The sequence below is a fragment of the Phyllostomus discolor genome, chromosome 8 (genome assembly GCF_004126475.2).
Source record: "Phyllostomus discolor isolate MPI-MPIP mPhyDis1 chromosome 8, mPhyDis1.pri.v3, whole genome shotgun sequence".
NCBI classification, from domain to species: domain Eukaryota; kingdom Metazoa; phylum Chordata; class Mammalia; order Chiroptera; family Phyllostomidae; genus Phyllostomus; species Phyllostomus discolor.
Window position 1 is genome coordinate 105,110,586 of NC_040910.2, and position 27,905 is coordinate 105,138,490.

General features: G+C 37.8%; 1 protein-coding gene across 2 annotated transcripts; it reads right to left on the bottom strand.

Annotated features, from left to right (window-relative positions):
• Nucleotides 1-1,198: 1,198 nt before the first annotated feature.
• TOP2A (DNA topoisomerase II alpha) lies at nucleotides 1,199-27,879 on the bottom strand. 2 transcript variants are annotated; one of them, XM_028519323.2, is made up of 35 exons: nucleotides 27,709-27,879; nucleotides 26,787-26,942; nucleotides 26,414-26,504; nucleotides 26,064-26,127; nucleotides 24,707-24,852; nucleotides 24,192-24,289; nucleotides 23,750-23,962; nucleotides 23,258-23,431; nucleotides 22,974-23,075; nucleotides 22,729-22,866; nucleotides 20,946-21,084; nucleotides 20,317-20,474; nucleotides 19,917-20,042; nucleotides 19,492-19,602; nucleotides 19,021-19,126; nucleotides 18,820-18,929; nucleotides 18,017-18,109; nucleotides 17,584-17,698; nucleotides 17,358-17,479; nucleotides 15,868-16,016; nucleotides 13,667-13,898; nucleotides 13,345-13,479; nucleotides 13,015-13,215; nucleotides 12,644-12,839; nucleotides 10,676-10,767; nucleotides 10,414-10,572; nucleotides 10,194-10,277; nucleotides 9,260-9,442; nucleotides 8,253-8,343; nucleotides 4,650-4,802; nucleotides 3,882-4,005; nucleotides 3,718-3,761; nucleotides 3,261-3,401; nucleotides 2,613-2,812; nucleotides 1,199-2,307 (listed from the first exon to the last, which is right to left on the bottom strand). In XM_028519323.2, the coding sequence occupies exons 1-35, from the start codon at nucleotides 27,727-27,729 to the stop codon at nucleotides 2,179-2,181; spliced, it is 4,596 nt and encodes a 1,531-aa protein (XP_028375124.1). In that variant the 5' UTR covers nucleotides 27,730-27,879; the 3' UTR covers nucleotides 1,199-2,178. The 2 variants fall into 2 exon arrangements, with proteins under 2 accessions (XP_028375124.1, XP_028375125.1); XM_028519324.2 differs by having other exon boundaries at nucleotides 3,261-3,395; nucleotides 27,709-27,854.
• Between the last annotated feature and the right edge of the window lie 26 nt (nucleotides 27,880-27,905).

Sequence of the window (27,905 nt, forward strand, 5' to 3'; positions counted from 1 at the left end):
CCTCATTTTACCATAATTTAAACTAATTGTTTTACTAAATGTCTCCTGTTTGAACATTTAAGTTACATTCAATTTTATTATTACAGAAGTTTCAATAAACATCTTTGTATATGGCTTTTGGGAGATAATTGTAGATTTACACATAGTTGTGAGAAACAATGAGATCCCTTATACACTTTGCCTATGGTAGCCTTTTGCAAAACTGTCATAACAAGGATATTGATGTTTCCTGTGTTACCAGAACTTGCAATTGTGTATCTTGACTTAGCTTTTTGCACACGTCCAATTCTGCTCTTGAACTGAATTTCTTAAAGTGAGAGTCTGGGACAAAGAGCTTGGCCTTGTTGTCCTGGTTCTGATGAAAGAACTCATTTTTTAATATTTTTGTCAACAGTACCCTTGGGGATGTTTAGGTTATCCTTCTGTAACTCAAGATTACTTTTCTCCTAGTACCTTTTAAAATAGTTTTATTTTTGACATTTAAATATTTTGTCTATTGGAACTTAACTTTAGTGTAAGATGTGAGGAGAAGTTGGATTTACCTAAAGTTTCCTTGTTTTTTTCAATTAGCCAGTTGTCCCAATATAATTTACTGATATCAAATAGTTGATTAGGTTTATCAAAATAGTTGTTAAGTCCTGGCTGGTGTGGCTCAGTTGGCTGGGTGTTGTCCTGCAAACCAAAAAGTTGTGGGTTCGATTCCTGGTCAGGGCACATGCCTGGGTTGCAGGTTTGGTCCCCAGTTGGGGCGTGTGCAAGAGGGAACTGATCAATGTTTCTCTCTCACTTTGATATTTCTTTCCCTCTCTTTCTCCCTCCCTTCCCCTCTCTAGAATCAATTAAAAAATTGTTAAAATAGGAAATCATTAAAAAAGATACATACATATTTAAAACTATTTACTGATATAGGGCCAAGGCCTTCTGAGTGTAGACAAAAACTTAGTACTCATGTATAAAACCCATGGAAAAAACTGGATTGGCCTCGATTAGGTCATAATGCCTGTCTCTTAGACCCATCACTATGGGGGCTGTGATGGGTCCAGGGGCTGCCAGGAACATGAGAATATGATCAGAATGGTTCTCAAAAGGAAGTTAAGAAAAAAAAGGTTTAAACTCTTATTTAAAAAAAAAAGTGAAGAGGGATCTATTTTAGAGTGAGGAAAAGGTCTAGTGCAGGGAGAAAAAGGGCAATCAACCAGTTACAATGTTCACAATGTTTTATTGAAGTACAAAATTGTTGGAATTAATAAGCTAAATAGAAAACATATTAAATATTTACAAAACATTGATAACAGCACTCAAATTACACACATGTAAAAGGCAAAAAGGTCTAAAAGAGTTTACAAGTTGAAAATTACGGAAATTTCCCAAAATGGATAGACCAGCTCACTGCTAAGGATTGGGGTCAATAAAATACGTGAGATCTTTGAGTGAATGCTGTCCTCACTCTCCTGCAATCCAGAGCTCCTGAGACATTTGTTCTTTGGGAAATTCAGACTCAGAGGCAGCAAGAGGAAAAAAGTCAGAAGTTGAGATAGTCACATAACTTACAGTATAATTTCCTTCATCCTGTTGACTGTGTTGAGGGTAAACAGCCAGGGTGTTTTTCTTTAGCCTCTGCTGATATTCTAAAGGATATGAGCAACTCATTGCTTGAACAAAAGTTCAAAAAAGGCCAAGTGGAGAGAGTATTTGTACTAGAACTGTCAAGTTCTATTTGGTAGAAAATTACCTATGCCACTAAGAGAAAACAGAATTAATCGTGCTCTATTTCATATTTATGAAAGTAGGAATGAAGGCACAGTCGATAGACACTTTTATATCAAAGTGATCCAATTTTAGCTTAATGTATTATGGTCAGTGAACTACATTATGCTAAGTGACCACACAGCTACCTCTAGAGTCCAGAAGAAGTTAAAATCAGGTTTTAAAGACAAAACTGACTGAAAACATAAAGCAGAGATGCAAACAAAACCCACGAGATGGATCACCATCTAGGTGGTATTACGAAAAGATAAGGGACACTGAGGTCTACACACTTCCCCGCTTTGATGGTTCCAGATTAAAACTATCTTTCCCAAACTAAATTCAAAGGGGAGGAAAATAAAGAGATTGAGGTAACTTTAAAACCAATCTTGGGCTCAATAAGATCATTACTTAAAATAGTCACCTCACATTTTAAAACAGATCATCCTCATCTGATTCTTCAAGGTACTTTATAGGTTTCTTTGCCCGTCCAGATTTTACCCGAGGGGCCACAGCGGAGTCTAAGTCCACATGGAAGTCATCACCCTCCGCCTTGTATTTCTAAAAGAGAAAAGCCCAAGCAATTTGCACACGTCAACCTCACAGCAGAATTTCAACGCAGAAAATGTATCAGCAGACTACAATTCCAGTTTTCCACCTTTGAATATGTCCTAAGAAATAGATTTAGGGCAGCTCTCTCATGGACCAAGTGGTAACTTTGTTACAACTAAACTAAATACAGTAAAAGCTAATGAATTATGGGATTTACATTTATTTTCTTAAAAATGTGCCAAATTATTAAGAGCAAAGCTTGGTTACATTTTAAAACACCTACAAGCAAAGGACTGGTTAGGATAAACACTCACCTTGCTTGTGACTGCTTTAGAAATCATTTTCTCAAAATTAGAGTCGGAATCATCGGAAGTAGATGGCTTCCTTTTGCGGCGATTCTTGGTTTTAGGGGGATCAGGCTTTTGAGGGACGTCAGAAGTCAAGCCTGGATCCTTTTTGGTTCCTTTTGGTGCACCCCTTTTTGGGGCACTTGTAGTGGAGGTGGAAGACTGACCTGCAAGTCAACACAGGGATTCATCACAGCCACTCTCAGATGAACGGTTCTCACTGTGAACTGTCTTTAGCAACCTGTTGACTGCTTATATATAACACAGGAAAAGCCAACCCAATAGAGCTGAAAATATGCTAGAGAATCAGTGTTCTTAAGCATCCATTTTAAAAATACGAATATGTTCTATCTTAAACATTTCCAACTGTTTGTAAATACTATCCCAGTCATAGAAATGAGCTGGATAATGCCTGGCATTTTGAGAAACATGTTACTTTTAAACCTTTTACTACCAATTATGATTATAAAGATCTAAAGACTTTCTTTCATTTACGCAAGATTTAATTTCAGTATCAATAGCAAATTTTTGTGGCAATAAAAAATGGAAATTGATTTGTGGCAACCAGTTAGTTAATCCCAATACTATTAACCCATCTCAAAGACTTATGCTCACTTTTTGCTGTAACCTTCTTCACTGTTACTCTCTTTTTAGAAACAGGGTTTGTGGTTTTGGTTTCGGCTGGGAAGTCAGCCACAGGTGAGCTTGGAGGAGGTGGTGCATTGTCCTTGGCATCATCAACATCAAGATCTAGGACTTCAATGAAAAGGAAATAGTACATGTAAGCAATACAGGAAAATCCACTCACTGCTTAGTCCCTTCTATGAATTCAGTTATTTTTGTATCTCTAGCACCTAGCATAGTACCTGGCAAGCACATGATACTTTTAGAGTATTAAATGTAGAGCCTCTTTATTTGCGAAACTAAAAATGGACAACATCAATGTGATGCTAATGAAAACCCGCATTTATTTTCAAAGGCAGGACTTGGCTAGTGTAGTCTGGATTAGAACCCAGGTGGATCTGAGCACCCAGTGAAGCAGATGCCTCACTATTTTTACTTAAACACATACCTGACGTGGTGCTCTCCTGTGGCTTCAGTTCTTTGTTTGTACGTCTAGAGTAAAAAAAAAAAAAATTACATCCTGACAACCAATTCTAAATGTGTCAAACAAAGAAGTTATCAACTATGAAAAATGATCACGATAAAATCCATATTAGAAGAGAAGACACTTACTTTGGGGAAGCTTTGGTCTTAATTGGACTAGCATCTGATGGGACAAAATCTTCATCTTCACTTTTTTTATCAAAATCTGAGAAATCTTCATCTGAATCCAAATCCATTGTGAATTTGGTTTTTGCTATTAAAAACATTCATATATAAAGAATTAAAGAGGGTTAATAGAATATTTGATCCACAGATTAACATTTCATGAACATTTAAGCTTCAGTTGAATTTCTTAAAAGATGCTTTAGTTTAAATTAAAAAAAAAAGATTTTGCTGATTTTATTTATTTTTAGAAAGAGGTGAAGGGAGGGAGAGAGGGACAGAAACATCAGTGCGTGGTTGCCTTTCAAGTGGCCCCCACTGGGGACCTGATCCACAACGCCAGGCATGTGCCCTGACTGGGAATTGAACTAGCAACCCTTTGGTTCGCAGCCCACGCTCAATCCACTGAGCTACACCAGCCAGGGCAGATGCTTTACTTTTAAAAAAATTTAACATAGCCCTGGCCAGGTAGCTCAGTTGGTTAGAGCATTGTTCTTAGAGCAGTGTATTTTGTTCCTATATGCCAAGGCTGTGGTTTCAATTCCCGGTCAGGGCACATGTAAGAAGCAACCAATGAATGCATAAGTAAGTGGAACAACAAATCAATGTCCCCCCACCCCTCTTAAAAAAAATTACTGCTCTAACATATAACAATTTCTGGGATTGAGTGCACTGAGATATATATTGCCCAGTCAAATATTTTAGTATATCTACATGTTCTTCAGTTTATCTTACCTGCTGCTCTTCGTGGCTCTATTTCTCGTGGAGGGACATCAAAGTCACTTTCGTTACCGCTCATATCTGATTCCGAATCAGACCAGGGGTTTCTCTTCTTTCCTTTTTTGACCGGTTTAAATGGCAATGTACTTTGTTTCTTTGCTCTGATACCTAGAAGGGAGAAAGAATTAACCACTTCACATACTTGTAGACTCACTTTTCTGCACCTATCATCCATCCATCCTTTAAATATTTGAGCTCTGAGCTAGCACTGAGAATAAATACAGTGATGAGCAGAAACAGATGTAGTCCCTCTTCTCGTGCAGCTTATAGATTGGCCAACTAATCCCACAAATAAATACAATGCGTTTATGTAGGGTATGTGGTATAGGTGTAAAGACGAGGCTTCTCCAAGAGAAAGATACTTGAGCTACAACTGCAGGTTAAGTAAGAGTTAACTAGTGGGAGGGAGGTGGGTGATGAAATCTTCCAGTTCAGGAAGTAGCATGTGAGAAAACGGTGCCTTAAGGGATCCGAGAGAAATCGTTATGGCTAGAAAGTAGAAGCTGGGGAGAGAGAGGGTGGTCTTGCTAAGGATTGTTTTATTATTACTTTTTGTCCTCACCTGAGGGTGTATTTATTGATTTTAGAGAGTGAGGAAGGGAGAGAGGGGGAAGAAACATTGATCGGTTGCATCCTGTATGTGCCTTGACTGAGGATTGAACCGACAACCTAGGTATGTGCCCTGACCAGGAGTCAAATTTCAAACCCACAACCGTTTGGTGTGTGGGACGATGCTCCAAACAACTGAGTCACCCAACCAGGGCAAGGATTTTGTTTTCAATAGGGAACCAATATGACCAGATTTACCTTTTAAGAAGTTCTCTCAGGTTAAAAAGTAGAGCTCAGAAAGGAGCAAGAATAGGTACAAGGAGATCAACAGAAGTTACTGCTGAAGTCAAGGCAAGGGAGACAATTCAAAGGGAAAAGAACAGCTGGGACCAAACCTTGAGGGGTATTTCATGGCTTTGTGAGACAGTTAAATGTCACTAAGTCTTGTTAATTCTTTTCCCCAAATGTCTCTCATACCTATCCTTGGCTCTTTATTTCCCTCATGTTGGTAATTAAAGATTATTGCTCTGATATAGTCCTTCATATTTTTATCAGCATGCACACTGATTTCATATTTCCTAGCTGAATCTAATGATATCCATCCTTCCACAACCTGGTTTTCTGGCTCTCCATAGCTGGTTTAACTATGTTGCATTACTTTCCTACACACCCCCACTTCTGTTAAGGGGGCCTTCTATGCATATTATATGCCCATCTTTCTTCTCCCAACGTGGAATGCCTAAACTATACCTACTCTTTGAGAATCTAACCCCTTTCACAAAATGTCTATAACCTACATGCACCCACACTAATCTCACCTTTCTCTAAACTGCTACAATGGCTAGCATATACTGCTATAACTTTTTTCTTAAGGGTAAATGCCCTGCTGTCCCACTTCTTTCTTATTTATGTGTTTGTTTATTTGTTTTTACAGAGAAGGGACAGGAGGAAGAATGAGAGGGAGAGAAACATTGATGTGTGAGAACGTTGATTGGTTGCCTTTCACACACACCCTGGCTGGGGACCAGGCCCACAACCTAAGTATGTGCCCTGGCTGGGAATCAAACCGGCAACATTTTGCTTTGCAGGACCACGCTCAACCCACTTCTTGTGCCTTCACAATATTTAAGACAGTGATGGGAACACAAATGTTCAAAATACGTAACTGATCCATCAGTTTTTATATGCTAATATAATTGTTAGTTGGGTTTAAAGTTTATGTATGCTGCATTATAAGGCTAATATATAATTTTGCACAGCATGGCACACACAACATAGCTTTATTACTTCTTTTTAATACTTAGATGTTTCCATTGTTTTATTTATCTTTTACTCCACACAGAACTGACCACATGTTATCTATCAAAAGTAAATAAGAACAGACAGAGATCAATCGATGGGATATAGTTGAGACAAGGGCAAAGTTCAGTGGGGAAAGAAATTTTTAATATATAGTGCTGGGACAACTGGATATCCACATGCAAAAGAATGGTGCTGGATTCCTTCTTTAGGTCATATATAAAAATTAATTAAAAAATGGATCAGAGACCTAAATGTAAGAGCTAAAACTAAAATTCTTGTAAGAAAACATAGGGGTAAATCAACATGACCTTGGATTTGGTAAAAGAATAGATATGACACTAAAAGCATGGGCAAGAAAAGAATAAAAAAATAGATAAATGCGACTTCATGAAAATGAAAAACTTGTATTTCAAAATATACCATCAAGAAAATCCATAGAATGGTATAGAAAATGGGCAAAGGATCTGAATAGACATTTCTCCAAAGAACTATAAATGGCCAGTAAGCACATGAAAAGATGCTCAACATCATTAGCCAAGGGGAAAATGCAAACGCAAACCATGATGAGAGACCACTTCATACCCACTAGCATGGCTAGAGTAAGAAAGAAAGACATCAAGTGTTGGTGAAAATGTAGAGAAATTGGAACCCTCACAAATTGCCGATGGGAATGTAAAATGGTGTAGCTGCTTTGGAAAACAGTGTGGCAGATCCTCACAAGGATATCATAGAAAAATTATATGACCCAGCAATTCCACTCCTAGGTATCTACCCAAGAAAAATTAAAACAGAAGTTCACACAAAAACTTATATACAAATGTTCATGGCAGCATTATGCACAATAGCCAAAATGTTGAAATGACCCAAATATATATCAACTGGTGAACAATTAAATAAATGTGGTATATCTCTATAATGAACTGTTATTTGGTGACAAAAAAAGAATGAAGTATTGATACATGTTACTACATGGATGACCCTGGAAAACATTATGCTAAACGAAGACACAAAAGACCCCATATATGATTTCCATTTATATGAAATGTCTAGAACAAGCAAATCTAGAGACAGAAATAGAGTAGTGGTTTCTGGGGGTGGGGAGAAGGAGTTGGGAGGAAATGGGGAGTGACTATTACTGGATATAGCATTTCTTTTTGGGGAAAGAAATTCTCTAAAACTTTGGAGAATACTAAAACTATCACTAGTTCACTGTAAATGGCTGAATTTGGTATGTGCCTATCTCAATGAACTTAAAAAAAGTAGATACCCAGTAAAGGCATAATCAAATGGTTAATAGAACTGTTAATTCTATTTAATTAACTGAATATTAACTATATCCTAGGCAGGGTGTTAAACTCGAGGGATAATATAAACATGACTAACATGTGGTCCTCAAGCATTATATATTAATATATTTGATGTCTTCGAATCTCATAACTGGCTAGAAAGTGAAATCTAATAAACTGGGTTTGTTTTCTTTGGATTCCAACTGAGGAATTCCAGTTATAAAATATTTCATTTTACAAAGTGATTTTTACTCAAATCAAATCCCAAGGACAATATGGGGGAAGTTTAAGTACACTTTAGAAATAGCTCTCCTTCATGTTACCCACTAAGAACTTATTCAACATCTATGAGGGATTTACTAGGTAACAAACATAATTTTATCTCAATTCTAATACCATTTTCCTTAAAATGTTTTAATACCTGCTTCTCTTTTCTGTTTCTTCTCTAGTCTTTGTTTTAGGCTTTCTGGTTCCACACTGTCCTCTTGAGGGCTTCCTTCAGTATTTTCACTCTAAAAGATATCAAGATATTCAAAGTCATGAAGAGCAGGGACCTACAGCCAAGATTGCTCTACCCAGCAAAGCTATCATTTAGAATCAAAGGGGAGATAAAAAGCTTCCCAGACAAGAAAAAACTAAAGCAGTTCATCATCACTAAACCATTATTATATGAAATGTTAAAGGGACTTATTTAAGATCAAAACTATGAGCAATAAAATGGGAATAAATACATATCTATCAACAATTGAATCTGAAACACACACTAAGCAAAGGAGAAGAACAGAGACAGAATCATGGCTACAGAGAGGGTTTTGACGGTTGCCAGATGGTAGAGGGGTGTGGGGGAATGGATGCAGAGGTGAGGGGATTTAGAAATACAATAGCTAGTTACAGAATAGCCATGGGGATGTAAAGTACAGTATAGGAAATGGCATAGCCAAAGAACTTACAAACATGACCCAGGAACATGAACAATGGTGTGTGGATTGCCTGAGGGAGTGGGGGTTGCTGGGTAGAGGGGGGCAAAGGGGGAAAAATTGGGACAACAGCAATGGCATAATCAATAAAATATAATTAATAATTAAAAGTAAAAATTAAAAAAATAAAAGATAGCATGATGAAAATGGTCACATTCTGACAAGTTTTATTACTTAAAATAATATAAGGTCAAATATACAATCTGTATCTGGTCAAAGAATGACTTTTTTCTCTGGGTTCTGGCTACGATCTCTGAATAAAGGTATAGGTACAACCTTTTTCAAAATACTTAAACATTTAAAAAAATCAGGCTCATAAAAAAGGAATGTTATGATTAGATATAGGCTAAATCCCAAACTATAGGTATAAAAAATTTATGATGTAATTTGTTCAGTTTTATGTGGAAATGAGCCTAAAGTATTTTACATATAATGTTTTCATAAGTATTACCTTAATTTTCCTTTTATTTTTTTTTTCTGCCTCTGCTTTCATCTCTATGGTCACTCGGGGGATGACTCTTTTTCCACTGGGAGATGGCAAAACTTCAGCCACTTGTGCTTTTTTCCCCTTTGCTTTCCCCCCTTTCCCAGGGAGTCCTACTTGTTCATCTTGTTTTTCCTTGGCTTCAACAGCCTAAAAAAGGGATAGAAGAAAGCAAGTTTATAAGCTAACAAAGATGTTATAACATCTTAAACTTCATAGAGATAGCATAAAAATCAACAGTTAAGTTGATTTCAATTTGTTATACCTTAAATTTGTGATAACCTGTTGTATAACTAAGTATACCACTACAATAGTAAAGATATAATTTAAGGCTTTGGGCAATGTGGAGTTAGAAGACTGGGTTCTACTCTTGATCTTACCACTGAATCTTTTTGGGGATAAGAAGGGGAAATGAGATTAGGGATAAAATACATATATGCATATTTGTAAATTCAAAAAATAAGGATGTAATTCCAGTAATGCACTTATCCAATCAATTGATTGTAAGTCGGACATCATTCTGAAGTGCAATAATATGAATTTGCATGTTAATCCTTTTAGCTTAATTTGTGAAGTGCTTTTTCTTAGGTTGACTTGGGGGGGACTGGGTTGTGATGGTCTTCTCTCACATTTAAATTCTCTTTATCTTCTTAGTCTCAATAGGTCAAAAATCAACTCCTGCCCTTTCTTTGTTCAAAAACTTCTAAGTTAGGATGTTTCCCGGCATCCTCGAACTAGTTTTAAACAATTGTTCTTTCATGTGTTATCTTGGAATATCTCCTTATGCCTCTCTCATATTCTCTCTACTGCCAATTATGAAATATCTCGATAAAGAGGTATATTGCTAGAATCTATTACTTTATTAATAAAAATTCTAACATGCGCATTATAAACTACACACCTCTAGCTCTTCAATAAAAGCAGCCAAGTCTTCTTTCCACAAATCTGCCGGACTCTTCCTCTTTAATGTTTCCAGCTCTTGCTCCTTCATTAAATAGTCAGAAAATTAAGAGTTAACTTATGTGCATAAATAGTATTTTCATTTAGCACACAATTAAGTTTTTGCTTTCATGATTGGAACATAACTGAGCAACATGCAACATCATCCACAAGCAACTCACTTTTTCATTTCTTTGTTTGCACAGTTCGTCTTTCTTCTCTTTGGTTAGGTACCAAAGAGGCATATCAAGAAGGTAGTTGAAAGTTGGTCCAGTTACAGAGTCGCTCTTTTCAGTTTCCTTTTCATTGTCACTCTCTTCATTTTCTTCCTCATCTGGAACCTAAAGGAGGAATTAAATGTAGTTTTAATAGGAAATGTGGAACACAGACATTCGATTATATACAGTCTTTAATAATACAGAAAAATGCTAACCCAAAAATTACCTTTTGCTGGGCTTCTTTCCAAGCCTTCACAGGATCCGAATCATAGCCCCTCTGAATCAAAACTTTAATTAATTCTTTCTTAGGCTTATTTTCTATTAAAAAAATGTAAACAGAGGTAATGGTTAGTATTGAGTACTATTTTAGGAAAGTGATAAGGTTTTACTATATTAATTCAAAAAATTAAAAGTAGAAATCAGTAAACTGTCTTTCCCATATGTTTGTACATCCTGATACATACAGTTGACCCTTGAACAATGCAGGGGGTCGGTGCATGATCCACCGAATAGTTGAAAATCTCTATAATTTGACTCCCCCCAAATGTAATAGTCTACTCTTGACTGGAAGCCTTACCCATAACATAAACAGTTGATTAACATATATTTTGTATATTATATGTATTATATACTATACTCTTACAATAAAGCTAGAGAAAGTAAAATATTAAGAAAATCATAAGGTTCATGTATGAGGTTTTTCCTTTTGATTTTGAGAGTATGTTTATTAAAGCTGGGGAGAGTGAAACAAGGAAGAGCTTAGAATAGAAGAAGCTACAGGAAAGCCTAGGCAAGGTACAAGTTTTTTCAAATAGCTACAAACCTTCAAAAAATTTTCCAACATATTTATTGGAAAAAACCCTGTGTATAAGTGGGCCTGCCCAGTTCAAACTTTTGTTGTTCAAGGGTCAGCTATAGTTAAGCATTCTCACTAAACCAGCAATTTTCAACCTTTTTTCATCTCATGGCACACATAATTACTAAAATTCTGTGGCACATCAAAATAGGCATTTTTTGCCGATTTGACAAAAAAAAAAAAAAAAAGATATGATTCTGATTCATTCACAGCGTATGGCTACTGTTGTGTTAGCTGTTGTCATTTAATTTGACAATCTAAGGGAAAAGAGGTCAGTGCTCCTGAATAGTAAGATATTGCATGTTTTAAAAATTCTTGCAGCACACTGGTTGAACATGGCCCTAAACCATTGACAAGTGTAAATTACCACAAGGTGGCAGTCAAATCATGTGAGGTTGTGACCTAATCATATATAACTCAGCAAAACAGTGTTATTAAAAAAAATATATTTATGAAATTGCCCTGGCTGGTATGGCTCAGTAGATTGAGTTCCAACCTATGAACCAAAGGGTCATGGGTTCAATTCCCATCCAGGGCACATGCCTGGGTTGTGGGCCAGGTCACCAGTAGGGGGCGCATGAGAGGCAACCATACATTGATGTTTCTCTCCCTCTATTACTCCCTCCCTTCCTCTCTAAAAGAAATAAAAAAAATTTCGAAAATTCATGAAATTGAACACGTAACAACTGAATTAAACATTTTTGTATATAACCAGAAAAATTTCCTCTGATCACTAGGAACTTGTGTTGTCATGGTTTGGGGACCTGCAATGTAATCCAGTAGCCTGAGTTAGTTGCCCAGCTTTCCTCATTAGCCCTGGCTAGAACTGAGCTATCTTTTTTTTTTTTTCTTCTTTAGCTATCTCTTTTAACCTTCCTTTTACCAAGCTTTAGTCAAAACTGTTTTTTTCCTGGTCAGTTAAACCCTGACTTGGTTGCCTCTAGAACATCTTAAAAAATTCCCTAAGACATGACTCTTTCAGGCTTAAGGATACAATTTACTTATAGTAGAAGCATTTATAATCTTACCTCCAGCCCTTTTTTCTGTCAGACTTTTTTCTTGATCAGTTAGTTTACACGGGCACCTCTTTTAGCTCTCTATTCTGTCTCAGTGTCAACTAAATCTTGATTCCTCAAGATGCTCAACCTAGGAAAAGCTAAGTCTTTCAAATGATAAAAGACCTAATTATAATTAAGTCTTTCAAAGAAATGCTCATTCAAGTAGCCAGCTGAACTAAATGGCTTTTGCCCTCCCTCCCACCATTACTCTCACCAGAAGGGTTTAAAGGCAGTTTGACACAACTGTGGTTTAGTACAAGTGGTTATTTCAAACACATACCAATGATTATTTTGCCATCTATTTTCTCCAAGATAAAGCGTGCCTGATTGTTCAGTTTAGCAGATTCAGCACCAAGCATTCCTAGAAGCCATTCTTTCCTTAATCCATAATATTTCAGCCTGAGTTCAAAGAAGTCTCTTAGAATATCCAGCACCGTGTCATATTTCTTTAAACAGCCTACATGGTCAAAAAGCACCTGGAAAAGAAAAATAAGAGTAGAGCCAAGAATAGGTAAATTGGCTAAACTTTAATGGTTTTAGAGGAATGACTTTATTCTTTCAAAACATAAAATTAGCCTATGATTTCCTTTTAAAATTGATATTAATCTTAATGTAAAGGGAAACATATGTATGTCATAAAACAAGGCACACCATAGAGTTGCACGTGAGACTGGTTTGGAGTTTGAAGACTTTGTGGAGTCCAGCTCTCTCGGCCTCAGCCAGTTTCTCTTCAGTCATCTTCACCACGAACTTCACCGTGGTGTCTGTATGGTATTCCCTGTAATCTGTTATGAGAGGAGGTGTCTTCTCGGTGCCATTCAGCATGGGTTCTAGGACCTGTTCTTTGTATGTCTAAAGAAATAAATAATCCTTTTGTAAGTTTCTGAAACAGGTTTCTGAATAGTCAACAAACATTAGTACAAAAAGTGTTTCTGCTGATCACACACATACACAAACACACAAAACCCCACAGTTACTTACCTGGGTCCATGTTCTGATGGGAAGCTCTGAGATCTCAATGGTTGTGGAATTAAGAATAGCCACTTCACCACTAATGACATATTGATTTGAAGCCAGCTCTTCAATAGTGCCCTTAAAGTTCTTGTAACTTGGAAGCTAAATTGGTATTTAAAAAAAAGAATGTTTTATAAAGGTGACACTAAGCACAGAAATCACAGTAGCATTAAACAATAAATCTACTATTTAAGTGAAATTAATTGTATATTTACGTCCTCTTTAAGCACAGTCTACTAAATTGAAACCAGAGGAAAACTGAGGTTCCTAATACACACAAAATAGTTACCATTGGCAAAGGTTCTTCTCCATCCATCAGTCTCCTGATGTTATTCACAACTTCACGAATATCAAAGTTGGGTATTTTGCAGGACCAACCAGTACCAATTCCTTCAGCGCCATTTATCAGCACCATTGGTATAATAGGAATGTACCATTCAGGCTCCACACGTTGGTTGTCATCATATAAGAACTTTAATGTGTGATCATCTTTTGGTGGAAATAACAACCGAGCCAAAGGACTAAAGAAAACAATCAAAGGTTATTTCACAAAAATACTGGCATTGATAAATTAACTTTCATGAAAAGGACATGTGTTAACCTCATATCTGTACATGAAAATTACCTTGGCTTTACTTGCTGACCAATGTTGACTTAACAATATTTACTGAGCACCTTCTATGTGCCAGGCACTGATAACATAAAGTCTCAGCTTCCAAGGAGCTCACAGGGAGCTAGGCAACAAACACACTTTGTCAGGTGGTACAATAAATGCTAAGAAAAAAAATAAAGTAGGTAAGAGTGATTGAAGGGGTGCTAAGAAATAGTGGAACTTTCTGACAAGAAAACACTTGAACAGCAAAGAAATAGAAAGAATGAACTCTGAGGTTATCTGCAGAGTATTGCAAGCAAGAGGGACAAGTAAGTAAAAGGCCGTGAAGTGGGAGTATGCTTGGCATGCACAGTCAAAGAGGCCAGGTGTTGTTTGGAGCACAGATAATATGAGATGCAATCAAAACATATGGGGAGTGAGTGCACAGATCATCCAAGATTTGGTTATATAAACTAAGGCTTTAGATTTTGCTCTAAATGAAGCAGCTGGAAGGTTCTGAACCAGTGACCTATTAAAAAAAAATTGCCTGCCATAAGAAAGGGAGTGGACTAAATTATAATTGTTTAGATGAATGGTGTGGCTTAGTATTTTTCCAATGCAGAGCCCATAGGATTTGACAGTGGATTGGACACAAGTGTGGCAAAAAGAAGTCAAGGTGACTTCAAGGTTTTAAGCCTGAGAATTAGAAGGATGGCATTCCATTTACTGAGACAGGATTTTGTTTTGGACTTATGTTTGAGTTGCTTACTAGATATCCAAGTGGTGCTTGTTAAGAGGACAGTCAGACATATAACAGTGTAGAGATCCAGGGCCGGAGTTCCCAGACTGAATGGATCTGGTGCAGCTTTGCAGCAGACCAGTATTTAGAAGGTGGGAAGATGAGAAGAACCCAGCAAAAAGGGCTAATAAGGAGGACAACCAATAAATAGTCTGGTGTCTTGGAGGCCAAATGAAAAATGGAGAGTTTTAAGAAGGATGAAGTGATTAACTGTATCCAGTGCTGCTGAAAGGTTGAATAAGTTGACAGCTGAAAACTTGACCATTCATAATATACTTTTCATAGCCTTGTAAAGGACATACGATTTCAACTGTGGTATTTAGGCAGAATCAAGCTCTTCTTCACTCTGACCCAAATTTTGCAGCAGGGTTTCTCAAACTCGGCACTTACTGACATTTTGGGTCAGATAATTCTTTGTTTTGGGGGGCTGTCCTGTACCTTGCAGGGTGTTTAGTAGTATCCCTGGCCTCTGCCCACTAGATGCCAGTAGCATGGCTCTGCTAGTTAAGACAATCAAAAATGTCTCCAGACATTGCAACAATACATGTACCGGGGAGGGGGGGGGGGGGGGCGCGCAAAATGTATCCTGGTTGAAAACCACTCTCTATATAAAGAAAGAGGAAAACATAAGAAATGGAAGTAAAAATATTTATAGTTTGGTAAGGAAATAATACACCTAAAGGATACAAAGTCTATGGCTATCAAACTGAAACAGAATTTTATCATGGCAAAGAATAGCATAATTAAGCTTTAATGAGCTAGTTTTTTGTTGGTTTTTGTTTTTTTAAAAAATATTCTAAGCATCTGCATCAGAGCACATTTTCTCCCCTGGCCAGGTAGCTCAGTTGGTTAAAGCATTGTCCCAATATGCCAAAGTTATGGGATTGATCCCTGGTCAGGCACATTAAGAATCAACCAATGAATGCATAAATAAGTAGAACAACAAATCGATGTTTCTCTCTCAAATCAGTAAGTAAAAAAATTTCTTAAAGGTACATTTTCTCATTAATTGAATTTTAAAATATTTTTTGTCAACTAAATCTCACATTATTTCAAAATTGGAAATGTCAATTCACTAGAAATTGAAAGCATTACCCACCTGAGCATTGTGAAGATGTATCTAGGACTAGCAGAATCCTTGCCACCATGCAGCCTGGTACCAAACTGACCAATGGGCTGCAAGAGGTTCAGATTGTTGCTACCCACAAAATTCTGAGCCAAATTGATAATGGTCATCATTAGTGACATCTGAGGAAGGAAAAAATTTGTTAATCTGATCTGTAGGCTTTTAATAATACATTATTATTATGTATTATGTATATTATGTATGTAGCCATTATTATGACTAAGCCGTGCTATAATCCTTTAGATGTTATGAGGTATAAATGTTTATTGAGTTTGCCCAGATAAGTACATGGCAGATGTAGTGCTTTAACCCAGGACTTAGGCTCCAAGTTCAGGGCTCTTGCCTTCTAGTAATTTCTATCAAGTCCTCAAAGGCATAGCTCCTTTCTTCATCCAAAGCAGAGTGAAAAATTCCCTACTTTAAGTCACAACTTGCTCATTTCTATCTAGCGTGTTATAACTTTATTCTGTGGTTGTGTGTTGGCCCTCTTGGTTAAACTGTGATTATACCTTGAAGGTAAGAAACATATTATCTTTGTATACTTGGCACATGGTAAACATTCCACAAATCTTTGTTGTATGAACATTTACTGAGCACCTACTATATTTTAAATGAAAACAGCAAGCAAGACAATCATTAAAGTTTTAGAAACTTATAGGCAATCTAGTTTTTTAAAAACATATGAATACAAAAAAAGAATTCAATCACATAATAAAAAAAGAATGTATGTTTGTATAAAGTCAAGTAAGTCAAACGTATAAAAAAATTGGAAGTCCCGGCTGGTGTGGCTCAGTGGATTGCGTTGTGGGCCTGCAAATCCAAGGGTTATAGATTCGATTCCCAGTTGGGGCACATGCCGGGTCGCAGGCCAGGTCCCCAGTAGGGGGCATGTGAGAGACAACCATACATTGATGCTTCTTTCCCTCTCTCCTTCCCTTCCCCTCTCTCTAAAAATAAATAAAAAAAATATTAAAAAAACAATCGCAAAGTTGCCCTTTCCAGTTCCCAGGGATAACGTCAATAATTTGGAACACATCCTTCCAGACAGTTTGCTTTACATACTGTTCTCTTTCTCCCTCACCTGACACAGTACATAAGCATTGTTTAATGTTAGTACAGAGATTCACTTCAGTTATATCACTGTCTCCATGCACAGATGTGTCACAATTTATAACAATTTTTCACTCAGGGGACATTTTTGATGTCTAAATTTTAGCATCAAAGTTACAATAAACATCTTTGAACACAGATCCTTACAGACTTATGAATATCCTTATATAAATATTATTTTTAGAAATAAGGTTTATTAGGCCAAAGTGTAAGTATGTATCTCATCTGATAGATTTCACCAAATTCTTCTCTGCTATGGATATATAAGATTATATTCTCATTAAGTGTTTGGAGAATGATTATGTAGGTATTTCTGCTATCATGTTTTCTGGAAACATAGATTGTGTGTTTACCTCACCATGATGATAAGAGGACATCTCAGCCACTGACCCAGCTAACTGGGCAACCTTCACCTCTCGCTTGTCATTCCGTTTGAAACATGTAAACAAAACCTTTCTCTGACCTGGTTTCAAACCTTCAAAATGAAAGAAGTGCAAATGTTAGTATCCTCCATTTAACTATTTCTAGGCATTGACTTCTACGTTATGAGAAAAACAGACTAAAAGAGCTGGAACTCACCATCCACCATAGATGGGATAGATCTCTCGTTATCAGAATTTGAGAACAGGATAAGTTCCTTGTTTATGAAGTCATTGTACGTCAGATATGTGGTGGTTTGCCCATACAAGTAGTCCTGAGGGGCCAAAGAGAGTATTACATGATCTAGTTTAAAATAATGAAACAAAGAAACCTCTCAGTATTTTTAGGGTAGTTCTTAAGCCCCTTAAAAATTCAAAAGTATTTTGTTTTAAAAAATAAAGTGCACTCTCTTGGTAATTTCTTTTATGCCCAATACATTTATGTAGCAGTCTAAATAAGAATAGGAACATGTATATAGCTATCGATTATCATACTTTTTACTGAAATAACTACTCAGTAACTTAAATTTCTTTTATCAATCCTAAAAGGTCAGCCAATAGTCCATTTTGTGGGATATATTTAAAATTTTTACCTCAGGAAGGCCAAGTAACTTCCGTTGTCTCCTGTCCTCCATAAAATGAGTTAGCCACTCCTTTCGATCATCTGTCTGCTTTTTGCTAAAGGCCTACAAATTAGAAGATGAAAAAGATATCGCTGGTACTAACAGTTTCCAAAATATCTCTTGTATAAAAACTGAAATAACAGCCCTGACTGGTGTGGCTCAGTGGACTGAATGCTGGCCTGCAAACCAAAGGGTCACTGGTTCGATTCCCAATCAGGGCACATCCCTGGCTTGTGGGCTAGGTCCCCAATAAGGGACATATGAGAAGTAACTACACACTCATGTTTCTCTTCCTCTCTTTCTCCCTCCCTTCTCCTCTCTAAAAATAAGTAAGAAATATTTTAAAATTAAACAAAACAAAAACAAAAAACAAAACAAAAAAGAAAACAAAAAACAAACCTGAAATAACAAAAACTCCATTTTGTAAAATATCCAGTTCCTTTCTCTGGGATATGCTTACTGAAAATACTCTAAAACATTCTATTATATAAAAATTTAAATGTTTCAATTGACTAGCTAAAGCAGTGCTTATAAAGCTAGAGTGTGCTCTGGCTGGGTGTGGCTCAGTGGATTGAGCGTGGGCCTGCAAACCAAAGGGTTGCCAGTTTGATTCCCAGTCAGGGCAAGTGCCTGGGTTGCGGGTTAGGTCCCCAGTTGGGGACATGTGAGGGGCAACTACACACTGATGTTTCTCTTTGAAAAAAGAAAAAAGAAAAGAAAAAAAAACCCACAAAAAAACTAGAATGTATGTATGAAATACAGTTCAAACTCACCAGGCTGATTGCAGCATCATCTTCAGGACCAGAATATTTGAACTGGATACGATGTCTTTTCATATCTGCAAAGTATTCTTTAGCTTCTTTTGATGTGCTGGTGCCCAAACCTACACAACCAAGAATATGAAATTACTCCATATAATCTTGTATAATGGTATATTACAAAATGAGAAGTTCTATGCGAGTTTCATTACAAACCTTTGTAATACTTGACTTTCCACTTTTTATGATTTGGTGTAGAATTCTTCCATTCGTCAAATTCAGGAAGACTATAGAATGCCATTTCTTGCTTGTTTTTAGATACCTGTGATAAAGAGCATACTGCTGTGACTTTGCACAGGGCTAGGTCTCCTACATACCAACACACTTCACTAGCGTGAAGTGTATATTGAGGTTTGAGAAGTAGGGCCTTCAAATATCCACTATAACAGGGGTGTCAAACTCATTTTCACCTAGAGCCATATCAGCCTCATGGTTACCTTCAAAGGGCCGAATGTAATTTTAAGACTGTGTAAAAGTAACTACTCCTTAACGAGGGGCAAGGAGTTTGGCACTGCCGCCGGGTAGAAACAGGTGCCAGGCCAGATAAAACAAGGTGGAAGGCTGGATTCAGCCCTTGGGACTTGTGTTTGCCACCTGTGCATTATGGTATCTTAGAAGTTAGTATACCTTTACAATGGGAGTGATAAATTCCTCCAGAAAACGATGTCGCAGAAGAGAGGGCCAGTTGTGATGGATAAAATTAATCAGCAAGCCTTTGATGTGGGAACCATCTTGGTCCTAGAAATATTCGGAAGGCCAAACACAGAAGAATTGTTCAGAAACAAAAAAAATTATGATTGACATACTGGTAATTTCTCAATTTTTTTTAATGGGGATCAATAAAAAGAGGCTATTCAAATATTCGAAGACTATTCAAATCCAGACTCTTAGCCTGTATATGTAGTACATATGATATAAACATAGTATCTGACTAGAGGCAAAGACTAAATCTACAAGCTAAGTAATTTCCTTTCACATCAGGAAAGCAATGATACAATAAGACATGCTTAATTTATTGCAACAATCTAAAGTTTCTGAAAAGCAAATCTGACCTGATCTGTCATAATCATTATCTTCCCATAACGAAGAGTCTTCAGTGAATCTTCATCTTCATAGTTTTTCTTGTACTGAAGACCCACAATCTTTATGATATTGTTAATTTCAGCATTCTCCATGATCTGAAATGGACATATATTGTTTATAAACTTGAAAATAACAGATACAATGGTGTATGTTAATTGGATTTTCTTGAGGTCTGGTATTTTGAGTTATTATTAGCCTATACTTTAGTAAGCCAGAACTACCTATTAAGACATGCTATAATGTACCCAATTTCTTAAAATAGAAAACAATCTAAAATATATTTTAAAATGCCCAAGGAGGGAATGAAACATCCAGCATGAAGTCCTGCATTATAAAACTAGAGATTCTAAAGATAGTTTTTTATTCTACCTGTTTATGAGAAGCTTCTCGAACATTGAGTATTTTTCCTCTAAGAGGGAAGACCCCGTATTTGTCTCTCCCAACCACACCAAGGCCTGAAACAGCCAAAGTCTTAGCTGAGTCTCCCTCGGTCAGGATCAGTGTACAGTCGGTAGAGTTTCGGCCCCCTAAAGTAAAAAAACACTAATTAGTATCGGCACATTCAAGTCAACCTCAAATACTAATTCAGACATGCTGTTAATAGCTTTGTGGTAAAACCCAAACAATTTATAATTCATAACAAGTTGGCTTACATTAAGTAAATCTGTATGCTTTTTTTCCTGTCAATTTGTCAGTTTAATTTTCAGACCCAGCCAAGGACCTAAGCGGGTTGAGGAAAATATTTTCCTCTCCTCAATAGATCAATATGTAAACATTTTTGTTCTATACCTTCAAACAATCATCTCAACATTGTTTATAATAGCCCCAAACTGGAAATGAACTAAGTATTTAATAACAAGGAATCCACTGTTTTTTAACAGAGTAAAAATATTCTCTTGATATTAACTATCAAAGAAAAAATATTCATGGTATGCTGTTAATGAATAAGGCAAATAGCAACTGTCAGACTTTAAAGTTTAGAAATATTAAGTGTATACCTGCATCATTGGCATCATCAAGTTTGGGAATTCCCTTGATTCTGTTATGTTTTACAGCTGAACACTTCTTGTTTAACTGGACTTGAGCCTTAAACTTCACCCAGTTTAGTATGCTTTCTACAATACCACAGCCAATTGCCTAAAAATGAGAAGATTTCATGTTAGGGAAGAAGAGTTCTTTCAGAAATCTAGAATACAAATGAGCTCCCATAAAAATAACTCAAAGATTGAGGTAGAAATATGATTCTGGACAGAGGGTGGCACACCTTCCTGTCTTGGGTTATCACTGCTGAGGAAGCTGGTTCCTTTGGGTTCATTCATTCAATAAATATTTACTGACTATGCACTTATACTGGACCAGACACTGAGCTAAATGTTGAACATGCAGCAGTTAAACCAAATTAGACATGGTCCTTATCTTCGTGGAGTTTTATAGCAAAGAAGACAAGGCAGAAATAAAATGAGAAATCACAAGTGTGATGAATGTTAAGGATAAATGGGAATGTGCTGCATATAGGTGTGTGTTCAGTGTTCTGCTGGAACGAACTTAGTGGGGGAGAAGGGTAGAAAGTAAAGGCTTTCCTGAGGAAATGACATTGAAGACCTAAAGTAGTTCCAACAGATTTAAGCATTTCAGGGAGAGATCAGCATGTGAAAAAGCTCTAAGGAGGGGCAGAGTACTGTGTTTTCCTAGAATTTAAAGCCCGGAGGACTGAAGGTTAGATAACACAGGAAAGAGTGGCCCTGAGATGAGGCTGGAGACAGCAGGGTTTTATAGAACAAAATAAGAAATTTGGACTTTTTCTAAAAGTGGAAATTCATGAAAGACTTCCAAAAGAGAGTGAACACAACACAAACAGATTACTCAAGGGCATTACAAGGAAAGGACTGAAATTGTATGAATGTTAAGGACCTATTAAGAAAACAGATAAGGGAAGGCTACTGATTATGTCCAAGACATGATTCTTACTGGATTATGGGGGCAAAGAGAAGGCTCCCGGCTTTCTTGTTTATGCAACATTTTGGGGGCCTTTTACTAAGACAGGAAATAACTTTGTTTTTGAGGGGTAGAAGTCCTTATATGGAGGACAGTGAGTATGGAGAGAACTAAGTTTCGAATGTGTGATTGAGAGAAACTTCAGGCACTCAATGTTTGGTAAGTGCTTAGATGGGCCAGGTTCAGAAGTGATCTAAACTGAATGGTGATATGAAATGGGGGAATACAGGTGCCCCGGGGGGGTAGCTCAGTTGGTTTAGAGCATTGTCCTGATATGTCAAGGTTGCAGGTTTGATCCCAGTCAGGACACATATAAGAATCAACCAATGTAAGTGCATGGATAAGTGGAACAGCAAATTGATGTCTCTCTCTCAAATCAATAAATTAAAAAGAAAATGGGGGGTGGGGAATATAGGCATATAGGTGATAATCAAAGACCCTGGTAAGAACAGTGAGGTAAAAACTTTATTAATTTTTAAAAAAAGATTTTATATTTATTTTTAGAGAGAAGGAAAGGGAGGGAGAAAGGAATAGAGAGAAACATCAACTGGTTGCCTTTCGCATGTGCCAGTCCAGAGACTAAACCGTAACCCAGGCCCGTGCCCTGACTAGGAATCAAACCTGTGACCTTTCGCTTTGCAGAATGATGCCCAACCCCAGTCCGGGCTTAAATTTCCTTTTTAGAGTGAAAAAATATGTGGGAGGAACCTTTGTTCTGCAGAGCTGAGAAGAACAATGGAAAATAAAGACACTTTTATTTTTTATTTCCCTCTAAGTACTACTCACAGCTTTGATGAATTTTTCACTTAGTTGGCATGTTGATCCAAAGCTCTTGACTTGTAAAGTCATGTTTTCTTTTGTCTGAGAGTCAAAGGTTGGGTTTTCAATTAAGGCATTCACAAAAATCCACATGTGATTTTTCACCTGCAGTAAAAGTTGATATTAAATCACTGAAAACGTACTCATGCTTTATTCATAGCCTTCCTCTTCATCCTTGACTTTGGAAAAAAAACTGTGCTAAAATACAATACCTGATGTGCTTTCACTGCAACACCACCCTTGTTCTTCTTCTTCACAACATCCACAAGTTTAGCCACAATCTGATCAGCTATATAGTCGACATGTCTGCCACCCTGATAAGAAAAAATGCCCGATTGTAAAGCTCAGCATCCTCAAAATTATAATAACCAACACAAAAGTCTAATTTAGCTTACTTTGCACTGAGGTAACAAATATCCAAGTTCATTTTATATATTAAAAACAGTAATACATATGAAAATATAAATCATGATTAATAATTCAAGAATAAAATTACCTTGGAAGTAGCGATGCTGTTGACAAAGCTAATTTGCTGAAAGCCTTTTTCACTCATTGTTAAACACACTTCCCATCTGTGGTTTACCTGTTCATGGATAACTTTCAGTGGATTGCCAGTTTCATCTACCTTATCCTTCAAATACATGTCCACATAGCTACGGAATCCTTTCACCTGTTATAAGAATTAAAATGGTACACAAAAAAGTTACAAAAAGCAGATTCAATAATAACTAGTATTTTTCAAAACCAATGAAATGATTGTTCAGTGATGGACATGAAAGAATTAAAGGGTAGAAAAGGATTTAGTTTGATATTTCTTTGAGAAAGAAATTTCCATTTGTAAGTTTAAAATGAGCATATTAAAAGTGGTATATAGTTTTCTTTTCAGGAACATATCTGAGAAGTGTTAAGAAAACCATATGGGAGGAAAGAAAATCAAGTTTGCTTTTGACAATGATCACAAATTCCCTCATGACTGGAAAACACTTACTGGCAGCCTATTTCCATTGAGAAAGACTTTGACATCTTTAGTGGATCCAGCAATATCATATGCTCTTCTAACCATAAGTGCAACAATATCTTTGTCTAGGCTTTGCATTTTAAACTTAGACAAATCAGGCTGGAAGGTAATACATGTATAATCTTCTCCATTAAAGGGCTTGAGTTCCATCTCACCAGCTCTCCCCATGTTATCCCTCCATGTCTGTGGGAGGAAAGGACAGGAAAGATGAAAAATTCAAATCACCTCACAAACTAGAACTAAATAACACAAATTTGTAAGTCCTAAAAAATAACCAAATACATGTTTAATTTATGAATAATTTCCCATGTTTTAAGATTATAAATCATGTTAAGTTAAGCCAACCATTTATGCCATTATAAGTTGGTATCATATAATTTGTAATCAAGGCACCAGATACCTATTTACTTGCCTGTTTGAACATTTTCTTGTATTCTCTACTGGCTGTTTCCACTGTAAATTTGGTACTGAATATGTTACATAATTTGGCTCCATAGCCATTTCGACCACCTGGACAAATAAATTTAAAATATTATTGAATTTCATTTCTTAATCACTGGCAAAGAGATGCAATTATAAAGATTTTAAAACTTAAAACTTCATGCCATAGATGGTCATTGAATAGGTGTATTTATTTTATTATTTTTTAAAAATAAGGTTTTGTATTTTTTAAAAGATTTTATTTATTTATTTTTAGACAGAGGGGAAGGGAAAGAGAAAGGGGGGAAGAAACGTCAATGTGTGGTTGCGTTTCATGCGTCCCCAACTGGGGACCTGGTCTGCAACCCAAGCATGTGCCCTGGCTGGGAATTGAACCTGTGACCCTTTGGTTGACAGGCCAGTGCTCAATCCACTGAGCCACACCAGCCAGGGTTTATTATTATTTTTTAAGCAACAATATGTTCTTTATTTTCTTCAATACTCTACCTGTCACTTTTTTTTCATCATCATCATAGTTACTAGAAGTTAGGAGCTGTCCAAAGATGAGAGCTGGGACATACATCTTCTCGACTTTGTGTTCAACAACAGGAATACCTTTTCCATTATTCCATATACTGATTAAATTGTTTTCCCTAGGAAAGAAGATTGGAATTTCATTGTTAATCTGGTGCTTAAACATGTTTTGTATTTAAATGTCATTGTTTCTAAAATATGTAAATTCATGGTCTTAATTTCTTAATGGCTCTTATTCATATATTTCTTCTGAAATTCAGCATGAACTACATTTTGCACCATGCTCAGTTCCTGATACTCCTGAAATAGGAGCCAAGAGGGGAAAAAAAATAAATCTGTTCCAATACCTACGCAGACACTGATAATGTTGAAAAAACATGAGATTTTAAAATGTTAGGGTAAACAAAGGGAAATGATTTCTACTCAATGGAAAGAACAAAATTTGGGTATAGTATTATTATACTGCTTTTAAGAGGTTCATTTGTACTGTCCTAGCTCTTTTAGCTTTCCCACCCAACAAAACTCATTGCAAAACAAATATGAAAGGGAAAAACATTATCAATTGTAAACTTCCTTGCTCACAAGAATGCTAAGAATTGTATATGGATTTTTTAAAAAGACTTTATTTATTTATTTTTAGAGAGAGAGGAAAGGAGGGAGAAAGAGAGGGAGAGACATGTCAATGTGTGAGAGATACATCCATCAGTGATCCCGGGCCTCTTGCAGGCCTCCAACTGGGGACCTGGCCCACAACCCAGGCATGTTCCCTGACTGGGAATCGAACCGGTGACCTTTTGGTTCACAGGCTGGCATTCAATCCACTGAGCCACACCTGCCAGGGCTATTTGGATTTTGATGATGCTAATATAAAATCCAAATAGGATTGGATTTTAAAAAGGTGAAACAAGCATCCTGACCACCCACAAAAGGACACCAGAATTTACAACCTGAAATGTTAGCTCTCTATCACCACCTGCTGGTTTATTATTTACATAGCATCATGTGGGAAAAAAAAAATAGCTCCAAAGCTCTAGAATCCAGAATACTTCAATTGTTGAAGATGCTTACTGAAGTATTTAGGGACAGAGGTATCACAATGTCTGTAATTTGTTGTAAAACACTGTAGAAAAACTATAGTTGAAGCAAATATGGCAAAGTGTTGATAGCTGTCGGAACTAGATGACAGGTATCATAGATTGTTCATTTTAGTATTATGCCTTTCTGTGTTTTTGCAAACTTTCATTAAAAAACCCCAACTTTAATGTAAACCCAAGAAAATGCAACTAACAGTAACAATAAACTATAACAAAAGACTGAGCAAGAGACTTACGGGTCAATTGTGACTCTAATACAAGACATTTTTGGGTCCCTTTGTTTGTTGTCTGCGGCATTGACTGAAAAAAAAATACACATTTGTAAAAACCTGAAGTACTTAAAAAACTCTAATAGTTAAGACATAGAAAGAAAAAGTTTCAGGCACAGCAATAGCATCAACAAGGTATAAATTCAGCATTTTTTATTTATTCATTGTACTGCTTCTAGGAAAGAATTCAACTTGACTGCCTCGTCTGTGCCAACAATTGTTTGAAATGACAGCTCTGGCTACAGAGGGTTTGTTAGGAACAATACTTCCTGTGACTGATTTCACCAGTACCTCTTTATATAAAAGAATTTACTCACCTAGAATCTCATCAAAGATTTTGTACAAACCAGGAACAAACGTCACTTCCCTGTAGTTCATGCCAACATCTTCATCGTAAACCCACATTTGCTAGAAACAAGGCAGAGAGATACGGTATTTTCACCCTTTATTTATTTATTGTTTCATCGTCATGATTGCTGTAGAGTCTTTGGGATTGACTATGTACATCTGTATATGTTCATATGTGTATATTTATATGTTTACACACACACACGTGTGTGCGCGCGCGCGTGCATGTATCAGGTCAGGCTAGTCCCGGTGACACGGAAAGCACACGACCTACAGAAATTTAACCAGCAAAGGCCCACGCTCTTCAATGACGTGGGAACCGCGTGTCCAGTGCGGGTTTACCTGCGTCACCAACTCCACGGAGCCGATGTAGGTGTCGGGCCGGAGCAAAATATGTTCCAACTGTGTTTTCTTCTGATAGATTCTCTCAATAGACAGTCTCTTCTTAGCATCGTCGTTTTTCTTGGTCTTGTTGATTTGCATATTTTCATTCACAGGCTAGCCGTTTGTAAGAGAGAAACGGGAAGAAAAGGGAAGTTGAATCACAGGTTCGTCGGACACGATGAACAGTGACACGCGTGCACACACTGTGGCACACACTGCAGGTAGGAGATCCCAGCCTGGCAGCAGGTGCCGGCGGAGCCGACCCCGCTCCGGGTTCCCAAGCGTCCGTTTTAATAGATACGCGGCCTCCCACGGAAAATGCTCTCCGTGTCCGACAGAACACCCCCGCCTGTCCCGTCCCCCTCGCAGGCACTGGCCGGGCGCCTACGATGTCCCGGTCCGGGAGGCCACCGACTGGCCGCCGGGAAGGCCGGGGACGCGGGAAGGACATCTCCTGGGCACCCGGGAGGGAAGCCTGTGCTCGGCCCCGCACCTTTGCCGCTCAGGGGCGTTCCGCCCCGTCGCCAACCCGAGGGAGGGGGGCAAAGCGTCGGTGCCGCCGGCGTCCGTTTCCGGTCGCTTTCCGGTCGCGGGCAGACGGCCGGGACAGCGCGGGGGTACCGGAGGCCCGCCCGCGGCCGCTCCCCAGGAACAGCGAAACGGAACACAAGCCCCTAGAAGCCGGCTTAGCCGCCCCAACTCCAATAGCGGCGCCGTACAGGGTTTCGCGCGCCCCGCGATCGCGCCGAGCCCCGGGGGCGGGGTTCGCAGGGACCACCGGCTCCCAGCGCGCAGCCCGGACGCCTAGCCCCTCTCGGGCAGCCGGGGGGATGCTCAGCCGTGCCCAGGCTCCGCGACCCGCCTTTTCCGCGAGCTGTACCTGCAGTGGTGACACCTCCATGGTGACGGTCGTGAAAGGGCTCGAGAACCCTGCGAGCGACTAAACTAGCGGGGTCCACGAGACAGTCGCGGAGCCAGCGGCTTCTCCACAGACGCTCGTCGGTTGGGAGCGCAACTCCAGCTCGACTCGAATTTTCCGCCCAAACCAGATAAGCCAATCGCTGGCTCGCTCTCATC

Coding starts and splice junctions, on each gene's coding strand:
- TOP2A (XM_028519323.2), bottom strand. CDS start 27,729: ATGGAGGTGTCACCACTGCAG. Junction 26,943..27,708: donor TGGAGGTGTCACCACTGCAG/GTACAGCTCGCG, acceptor ACAAACGGCTAG/CCTGTGAATGAAAATATGCA. Junction 26,128..26,413: donor AATCTTTGATGAGATTCTAG/GTGAGTAAATTC, acceptor TTTTTTTTTCAG/TCAATGCCGCAGACAACAAA.